The 10,397-nt window shown below is 46.6% G+C and overlaps 1 protein-coding gene across 3 annotated transcripts in view; it reads right to left on the reverse strand.

Moving 5' to 3' along the window:
* TLL1 (tolloid like 1) overlaps nt 1-5,403 on the reverse strand; it is a 139,531-nt gene extending 134,128 nt beyond the window's left edge. For 2 of the 3 annotated variants that reach the window (XM_087736082.1, XM_009474776.2), the window contains exon 1: nt 4,824-5,403. In XM_087736082.1, the coding sequence (XP_087592208.1) occupies nt 4,824-4,980 (157 nt within the window). In that variant the 5' untranslated portion in view covers nt 4,981-5,403. The remainder of the gene's footprint in view (nt 1-4,823) is intronic. The other variant, XM_087736083.1, reaches the window with a different exon arrangement.
* Nucleotides 5,404-10,397: the final 4,994 nt, after the last annotated feature.

Here is a 10,397-nt window from a genome sequence, read left to right on the forward strand (position 1 = left end):
CTTAGATTCTCACAGGAGTGAGAAATGGAGACAACGAGGAGGGTCTTTCTTACTTTTCTCTTATTCTCAAGCAAGCACACATACATACAGAATTTGTTCGTAGTCAAACAATAGCAAGCTAACCAACTTCCAAGTTATGAAGCTGTAAATCTAATTGTTTGTCTTTATTATTATTCTTTTGACATTTGTATCTGGCTTTATTGGAAAAAAAAAAAAAGAAAATATTCTGTTCCGAGGCAATCAACTCATGCATAATTTGAAAGAAAAAGAAAATCCCAATTTCCTAATTAAGTGTTTTGTGTAAAAAAACCCAACAACAACAACAACAAAAAAACCTAGTAATCCAAACTAACTACTCTGAGAATGTAAAACTTTCAATGAAGTTTTCCTTGGGAGAAGTTTCCCCAGTGCAAGACAGAATTTCTGGTGCAAAGAAGACCAAGGCCCACAACAGGGAAAAACAATAGACGAAGGAATTCAACTTTGAACCTATTCCCCGAACCTTTAACATTTTTTTTAGGAAGTTAAATACCTCACAGAAGAAATGCTAAAAGAGACTTATCTGAGGACAGCCAGCTGTCCGGAAGCTGAAACAGTCCTCAGTGATGTGGATATGCAACAAAACTAAGACTTGTTGCCTAATCTTCCATGGTTCACAGTATTTGAATTGGAAGATCACACCAGAGTATCTATCTCTCTCCTTTTTTTTTTTTTGTTTGTTTTGTTTTAAGGAAACAGAACAAAAGTCTTCAAAAAACTTTTAGTATCAACAAGTATTACAGAATGGGAAATTCTTTTCCTACCCATCTCACTCTGTGTGGTTCTCAACAGATATCCTTAATACATTACCAGCTGTGGCAAGAATGGAAAAAAAAAAGAAACAAACAACTTTGTGAATCCACAGAAAATGTAGATGCATGCTGCCATCTGAAAACCTTGAGAGTGTCCATTTAAATCTAACTAGGCATTTTATTTTTTGGAGTAGTACCTGATTTATAGAAATGCTGATCTATGTTCATAGATTTTTTAAAGCCTGACATTGCAATGAGTATGGCATTCCCAGTTTCACATCTTCTGGCAAATTAGATCTTGAAGACAAACTAAGAATGCCTTACACTTGAACCTCACAATGGTAAACACTGAGGGCAATATCCTGCAGAGAGACATGAGGAAATATCTGAGACATCAGAAGCACAGAAACTGTGTTACATCACATCCCGCTGTTATAGCATGCCAGGATACTTGTTATAAGGAGAAGTAGCATGACCCAAAATTCATACATAGGTTAAAGGTCTGCAGACAAACACACAGGAAACCACACAGCTCATCAAGTTCATCTGCGTAATGTCAATATCTTCCTTACCACTACCCGTCTCCTCAACACCGTCACATTTCCCCAGGCTCGTCTTTTCCCTGGTACCCTTGCTCCAAGGTTCCCAAGGTGCTGGCTTCACTGCTGAGACTGAACTTTGGGGTTGTTGCATAAAACAGCTGCTGGTTTAGATGCAATTGGAAACATCAGTTCCAGAAACAACTCCTAACCCTACTGTGCATCTGGCAGACTCCTCTTATCTGTAGATTTTTCACAAAGCTGGAAACTTTGTAAGAAAATGTACTTTTCAGTCTCTATAGCATCCTGCACTACAACATTTCTGGGAATTTCAAGTTCAAGGAACAGTGCAATTCTAAGCACACTCTCTAAAACAATCCTTCCTGATGAAAATGTTGAAATATACACAGAATAGCCATAAATAATGTCTCAGAGGCTGTTTCGTTCTGTTTCTGGTAAACTTCTCCAGCTCTTGCACAAAAGGGAAAAAGAGGGAAAAAGGGACATACCAAAAGAAGATTGATTCAAGAGAGTTAGGACTACATCTATAAAGAGTTATCTATATAGAATTACAACTCTGTCTAACTATAGATCTGAGACCTCGTGTGCTTTGCTTTCTGTCACAAGATCACGAATATTTTCTTATGTGCTCTACAGTATAAAAACTAAGCAGCAAGCACTACTGACTGGAGAAAAGCAGAATGCAAATAACTTTTAAAATACAGGTGAATCCATCCTGCATCAGCATCTTTGGGGGATCTTAGTTGTGGCTGGTTTCAAAGCACTTTATTTGCTTAGAAATTATGGTAGGCCAAATTATTCTAGCAGGGCTGTAAAATCTGCATGGAACTCACTGGAGTTTTTGATGTATGTCACTAGGTAAAACCCTAAACTGACTTTGGGTATTCCCCCATTTGGTCAAGTTGCAGAAATTCACAATATCTGGGATGTAACTGTTACCAGCCTGAACAGTTAAAAAAAAGAGCACTTTTACAGCCTCAGTTGTAGGCCCTTGAGATGCAGTAAAAGCAGGTGTTAATTATATCTAAGAGACAAAGTTTGCATACGCTGAACACAATCTCAGCAAGGATTATCTTGTTTTATCCTGTTATCTCATGCATAGAGTGACCACACAAATTTGAGCGTGAACAACTCACACCCCTGAGTGTGAAGCCTGGCTTTGCCCTTCTTTAGGGTCTCACTGTGGAAGAAGCCATCCTAATGGCAGATATCACTAAAATTACTCATGCAGGTCCAAAACCCACCCCAGATGGTGAGACTGCCCTAGCAAGAACACACACTTGGGTTATGCTGCTAAAAGAGGCTGAGCACCCGCTATCCTCATCACCTTTGATCAAGTATCAGTATTTCACGGGCTAAGACTAACGTAGTCTTTAAGCAAGGTTTAGCAGGAAAACTTTTTGGGAAATACTGTTGGAGGATCAGTTTCACTAATACTTATAGAACTTTATAATTTTTATTAAAAACAACTGGTACGTGGTTCAAACGCTGTGTGCAGCAATGACATACATTCTCATTTCTGAAGAAGTACTATACACTAAAAAAAATAATTACTGGGCTATTTACTGAATAGAAAACCTCAAAGTGATTGCTTTTAAGACTAACGGGAACTACATACAACTAACTCTTCATGCATCTACCTGTCTTTCATCACAGTAGTATCTAAGCACCTTGTGAAGAAAGAGCAGCAAGAATTTCCATAAAAATATTTAAATGGGCCAAACTTTCCAAGCAAAGGTTTCTTTCTCCAAACAAAACGATGGCAGAAAATTGTCAACGCTGATCCTATTGCAGTCTCTTACTGTTGTCTTTCTCTCATGCATAATCTTAAAACACTTGCTGTCATGAATTATAATTTTTAATTACTCCCACTATGAAACAAGAAGTACTAAAAAAAATCCCACAGCAAACTGAGAATAAATACACATATTTTTTATTATACAAAATCATGCATATGAATCTTCCTAAACAATACCGGACCAGAAGAAAAGAGCTCAGGTTAACTATGACTGCTCACTTACATATATTTATTTGTGAGTGCTAATTGGGAAAAAATACTATTTTGTTTGCAGTTGCTTCTGCTCTTTTGGAACTTGAGCATTCCCCAGTTGTAAGCAAGTAAGACCTAACAATTCACACTTAGGAACAAAATATTTTTGTGATTAGAAAAACACAGCGTCTGCATATTTGGCATATATGTTCACCACATTCTCCTCAATAAATTAAACAAAACCACACAGACATAGTGAACACAACCTTTGGCTGAACTAGTTTTCAGAATGTAAAATAACTAATTAATGCAAAGAAGGCTGCTGAAAAATTTGAGCACTTATTTAACAATAGAGCTGTTGGGAATGGACCACCGCTGTTGTTCATAACACATTTTTGGGGAAAAAAGCATCATTGAGATACACTTGTCTACTGAAATACCAGCAAACCCGGTTCCTGAGGTCAGCGAGAAGGTTGCTGATAACTTTAATGGATGAAGAGTTGTACCTGGTATTGAGGAGGCTGAAGTCCTAAATAAGTAAGATAAACATTCTAGAAAAGGACTTATTTGCTCTGCAAGGCGAGAAGAGGCTGTAACTCAGCTCTTCCTACCCAGTTAAGAAAGGGGTCGGTCAGGCACAGAGCGAGCAGGGAGCACCGCACCGGCCCCACAGCACACGCTGGAAAAGACCAAACCGCACCACCTACTAGTTGGGTTATAAGATAGGCACGCGTGGACTTGCAGGGCTTAAAACCCAGGAGTTAGTGAGCCCCCCGCTCCTTGCCCTCCCATGCCCTCCCCTCCACCCTCCTCTCCCGCTCGGGCTGTGCACTTAACATATACATATTCATAGGGCGGCCGGCGCCGAGGGCCCGCCCCGGGTCCGCCCCGGCCGGCCGGCCCCAGGAACGGGGGTGCCTGGCCGGGGGCGACAGGTTGAGATGGAGGAAGGCGAAAGGGAGCCCGCGGAAAGCGGCACCCGCTCCCGCCGCGGGGGCGGGCAGGGCCCCGGGAGGAGCCGCCACCCTCCGGCGCCGGCTGCGGGGCCCGGCCCGGCAGCTCCGCGCTCCCGGCTTCTGCTGCGGGGCACGGTCCCGCCTCGAAACCTTTGAGCCCCGACGAAATGCCCTCTGCAACTTCCACGTCCCCGGCGGCGTCGTGCCGGCCGCGGAGCCCTGAGGGGACGCCGCCGGGAACGCGGAGCGGAGGCCGTCGGTCCAGCCCTGCTCGCCGCCCAGCCCTCTCCCACCTAAGCCGGAGGCGGTAGCGAAGTGGGAAGTCCCAGAAAAGCAGGTCCCGGGTACCTTCCCCAGGTGAGGGAGCCGGGCGCAGGGCTCCGGCTCCGCTTGTCGCTGCTGCCCCGGGAGGGAGCAGGTGAGCCCGGGACTCCCCCCTCACGCACACCGCCGCCAATAAAGCCGAGAACAAAGTCACCATCTGGGGAGGGGGTGGGGAGCTGTATTAGACGTGGAAGTCACTTACCGGCTTTGCAAGGATCCTTATAATCTATCGCCTCAGCTTTATCCTCTTCAGTGAAATCGTAAGTGTAGTCATAATCAAGGCCAGAGCAGGAGGAAGGCTTCCCACAGACAGTCCACCCGGCCAGCCACAGTGCCATCCTCCAGCAAAGCATTTTCATCCTCCCTCGGGCAGAGAGGTGGTGGGCAGGGTGCAGATGAATTAGGCAGCCGGTTCAGCGGTCCACGCCGGCTTGGGAAAGGAGGGTAAGGGATGGAGGAACCACAGGGTTCTGGGGGATGGGGGGAGTTGGGGATTTTTTTTCCTTCTCCACCTGGAGGCTCTACCGAGAGACGGTGCTCCCTAGGTAGCCCCAGTCAGACGGGTGCAACACAGACTGAGGACCATGAGCGCCGCTGCCCCTCCTGTCCCAGCCCGCCACCTCGCCGGGGAGAAGCCGCTGGGTGTGTGGGTGGGCGCAGGGGGTGGACTCAGGCCGGGAGATCCTGTCCGTCAGGGCGTCCCCTCGCCTCTGTCAAACCCCAGCCAAACTTCCCGCGGAGGAGGAGGAGGAGGCGGCGGCGGCCGCTGCCCGCGTCCCGCTCCGCGCCCGGCCCGCGCCCCGCTGCGCGCCCGCCGACCCCGGTCCCGCTGCTGCTGCCAGAAGATGGATCCGTGCTGCACATCAGCAAACTACCACGGGGAGAGGGGGAAAGAGAAAGAAAGAAGGAAGGAAAGAAAAGGGAGCGGGGGGGTGGGGTGCACTAGAGCAAACCGCGGAGCCCTAGTGATGGGAGGCAGCAGCTATGCTGGAGGGAGCAGAGAAAAGTGTCAGAGCTTCCCCCCCTCCGCACAAGCACTTACTCTAAGCTCTGTCTCTGGTCTGCCCCCCCCCCCCCCTCCTCCGTCCCCCTTTAACTTACGAAAACCTTACAGGCAACTAACACACAGTCGTCAGCATCCTGCTTACTTATTCATACAGTCAGGGTCAGGATCCGGGCTGCTTCTGATCTGCTCCCTTGATAGTCTTATGGAAACACACGCGCATTCACTATATGCCTCTATCTCCATATAGCTTTCTCTCTAGATAAGCAATGCGTGGCATTTAAACAACAACAACAAAAGAATCGAGATCAGATAAAACAATGCACAGATCGACACCCGGCAGCCAAAAAAGCTCGAGAGAAGGGTGATGAGGAGGACGATGAGAAGAATTAACTGCAATTTAGGAGACGGGAAAATAAATCAGTGGCTGTGTATTTCTCCCTCTGCTGCGGCTGCTTTGCAGCGTTAGCCCCATGAGCTGACGGGTGGGGGTTAAGGAGCGAGGGGGAGGGGGAAAGAGAAAAGTTTAAGCGTCCATAGTTTGTTTAAAACAGAGGAAGGCAATATAAAAGGTCCATTGGTCTCCAGAAGTTCAGCCAAGCAGCTGGGAACCGGTTCCAAAATGAAAGTAAGAACAAACAAACAAACAGAAAAAAAAAATAATCAAGGCAAACAAAAAGTAAAATTGCAGCAGCAGCGCTGAGATCTCGCAGTCGGGCTTTCCTGTTCTCACGTGGATCTCCAGGAAAGTGGTGGAGGTTTATTTTCCAAGCGAAGTTTCCGCGGGAGCCGCCGCCCCGCTCCGCGGTATCCTGCTTCGCCCCGCCGCGCTTCAGCGCCGAGGCGCCCCGAGCCGCTGCCGGCTGCGCGGGGCCGGGTTTTGTTTTAAAGCCCGAGAAGGGATCAGCGCGCAAAGCCTCATTTCAGCCGATCAACCTGGAGAGGGAGGGGGGAAGGAGGGAGGAGGGGTGGAGATACGTGCTGCTGGAATAAAATAAGATCAAGCGGAAAAAAAACCCCACATATATATAGAGGTAGCTAAAGATCTCCCTCCCTCCCTGCCTGCCTCCTCCCCTCCCCCGAGACGGGCAGCTCCAATCCTGCAGAAACGCCTGAAACTGTTTCAGACCAAGGTGAGACTTTTCCGTAGCAAACTCTACTCCTCCTCCTTTTACGAGTTTCCATGGAAAAGGGCGGGGGGGGGGGGCGAGGGGTGGGTAGCGGGGAGTTTCTGCTGCTCCCATTTCGCCGGGGTGTCACATTTAACACGGACTTTTGAAAGGGCTGCCGCGAAGAAGTGGCTGCGTCTTTCTCTCACGTCCGAGCCCGCACAGGCTCGCTCTCCCCGCAGCACTTCCCGGCCGCCTTCCCCCTGTCGCAGGGGTGGAAATCCGGAGATAGTCCCTTCCCCCGGCTGTGCCAGGAGCGCAGGCAGAGCCGGCGGCGCGGCGCGCCTCTCACCGCTGCCTCGGGGCGCAGCGCCTCCCGGGCAGCCGCCCTGCGCGCCCCTTCCCTCCGCGGGCGCGGACCGCCCGCGCCGACCCAGGTGCCGCGGCGGGGCGGGGGGGCTGGGGCGCGGCGAAAGGCAGTTGCGCAAACTGCGGGTGGGCACAGCTTGCAGTCACCGCTGCCCAGGCTGAGCTGCTCCCAAAACCGGGGGGGGGAAAGGCGAGACAAAAACCGTCCTGCCTGCCCCAAGTCGCTCCGTCTGCCCCTGCCCTCCTGCGGGGGAAGGGCTACTGTTGCTATAGTTAGGTACTCCCAGCAGTTCATACCGTTAAAACTGGAAAGGTCGGTTAAGACAGAGTTAGTAACAGCTTAATAACAGAGCATGTTCGTGAGTCTAGCATCGAGTAACGTCAGCGTCTTTGAAGCATCCCTGTGTTGTGCTTCCTTATGTTTTTGGCATTCAGGTTGTGTCCACATTACTCCCAACTCAATCTTGTTGCTCCAAAGTTGAAATCCAAGGAATGAGTAGCTGCCACTGAAAGGCTGCAGCCTTCAGTAAGGAATAACCGTTCTCTGTCCCAGCAGTTCAGTTTGCTGTGCGTCACAAGGCCCGCAAAAAGCACCGCACACCAGATCACAGAAAAGCCTGAGGAACTTGTGGCCTTTTCCTTTTCCCTCTTCCCCAAGGCAATTTCTGTGACCAACCACCCCAGACATTTGGAACGGACTCCAAGGAAGTTATCAGAGACCCTTCCCTGTCAGCCCAATAGAGCAGTGTCGAGGCTGATGACTACCTTCACTTGCATAGTGTCATGGTTTGGTGGGCTGTGTTTTGCTAAAGAAGCCAGTTTGATCCAATCAGGATTCTAGTTTCTGTTATATACGTCCACAAACGAAGTAGTTTTATCCTACAGTGTCTTTAATTGTATGCTTGTTTCACATATTGGACCTCCCTAACCTGGTTCTGTTATTCTGCTCGGTCTTGTTTCATATGTGCACACCTTTAGAAAGTTAATTTTCTTTCCTGTGTCTATGCGCCTCAACCCCCAAAAGAAACGACCTCTGTCTAACAAGCACACGTTTGTCAACAGAGCTTTAGAAACACTGACTTTGCCGATTGCTTTACGGCCCCAGAAGAGGAATGTACAACGTGCGATCCTTAACACGCCAGTCTCCCCAGCAAGGAGATTATTAGAGTCTCTCTCCAGCAGGAGATTAACTCTCCCAGCAAGGTAGGCGCTGACGTCACCCTCAGCCTCCAGCCGGCAATCTGCCCCCGACCTCAGCATCACCAGCACTAGCAGAGCAGCACCAACCGCTTGCAGCCTTGAGGACAGCTGGCCTTGCAGAGCCCTGACTAAGACAGGAAACAAACTCAGAAATGCTAGATGGGAATCAGGCAGAAATCTGGGCACATAAGCGCTGTAACAAATAAATGTGTGTATAGGTCAGGGTAGAAACTGTTTTGTGCTTGTAATCCAAAGCAGGTACACATTAGAATTACTGTTTAAAATGAGTGTTGCAGCTCTGCAGAAACTATTCTACATTGCTTAGGTATTAATATTCCCATCAGCCAGATTAGTAAAAACCTTTCCTCATATTAAGAGAATTTTTTTCCTAGTAAGCAAACCCATTGACTTTTTTTTTTAAATAAACTTTTACCCTAAGTAACCTGTTAAATATTCAATCTAGCTTCTTTCATGATGCAAAATTTTGAAACATTTTAAGTACAAAATATTTTTTTCTTATCACACATTCATGTCTACCATTCCAAAAACCTCACAAATCTGATAATCCATCTGACAACGCAGTCAATCAAAAATCCATCCTACAGCCGTTTCCAAAGAAACGAACACATAGCCAGGAAGACAGAATGCTTAAGCTGGAAGGAAACCAACCAAAGGAACATAACAACAGCAACAACAAAAACTCCAAGCATTTTCCCTTTTCCTTGAAATTTCCTGGTTTGGGGCTATATTACAGGGACACAGATAATGGTAAATGCAGCTATGTTAAGTGGTGGTGGTTTGTTTGTTTTTTGTTTTTTGTTTTTTTTTTTTTTATCCAGGAAGCTGGAGGTGTTTCTGCTCTTCCCACGGGGGGGGAAAAAAAAAAAAAAAAAAAAAAAGAGAGAACTATAAAGAAAGGATAAGTATGTAAGAAAGACAAACACAATCACAGAACTAAAAAAACCACATCTGAAACATCGTTGCTCACACCTCCTCCTCATTCTTTGGCTATCTGTCTCCTGCTTAGGCCTCCATCTCATGTGGAGTTTTAGGTGGGTGGACACAATGGGCTTATTCACAAACATCAAGCTCAGCACATGCCTAAGGCTTTGAAGGCTGAAGACCATGGCTGCTCAGCTCCTTGGGACTGGGACTCGTGGGATTGTTAGGAGGCTAACACAGTGAAGTTCAGCAGGAGCTGGCTACCTTCCTGCCTTCATCTCCTGATAACCCCATTCCTTGTCTCTAAGGTACCTACAGCACTTCTGAAACAGCTGAAACTATGTTTAAGTAGTTCTCAATTCCCCAAATTGTTATTCCGTAGGGGAAATACTAAAGCTGAAAATGGATTGTGGCAAATTGACTATCTGCGGTAATAGACAAACAGACATAGACACAATCACAAACACATACTGAGTGAATTATATAAACTAAAAAAAAACTTTTGAAGTTAAAAATCAAGCACTCATGACCTTAACAGCAGTGAGCTCCCCTGTGAAACCTTATTTCTCCATTCTTTCCCACATCTACTCATGTATTATGGAAGTTGTTCATTGTATGTTTACCTACATTGTTTTATTCTACAGATCTCTGTGCTTAATTAACAAGAAGCCCTTCAATGTTATGCTTTATGTTTTATTTTTGAAAGCATGCCCCATGCTTTATTCATTACACACTTATTCAGATCCTACTCTGCATACAGAGTTATTAATTTCCTCATGGGCTTTTTATGGAGCTTGTTCCTACAGTATTCATGTGCTTCAAAAATATTAATTAGTTTAGTTTCATAATACACCCCCCAGATGAGGGGATATTGTGACGGGATATGAATATTACACATGAGAAACAGTTATAGATTGCCTGGTTTGATATCTTGTAGACCTGTCAGGACTTGGCACTATAGAAAACCTTATTTCTTCAAGGCCTGATTCCCACTGGTTTCAGTTGCAGTAATTTTACTCACCGAATATCCAGAACTACTTCTAATCAAACCCTGGAGTTTTCAGGCATCTGAAAATGAGAAGCAAATAATTAGCAAGAAGTGTAAATTTAAAAGCCTTGAACCAGCTTTATCAAGGAACTCTGTGGCAGAGGC

Source organism: Nipponia nippon, unplaced genomic scaffold, assembly GCF_047370975.1.
Source record: "Nipponia nippon isolate SJK-2023a ecotype South Korea unplaced genomic scaffold, ASM4737097v1 scaffold_6, whole genome shotgun sequence".
Classification (NCBI taxonomy): Eukaryota; Metazoa; Chordata; class Aves; order Pelecaniformes; family Threskiornithidae; genus Nipponia; species Nipponia nippon.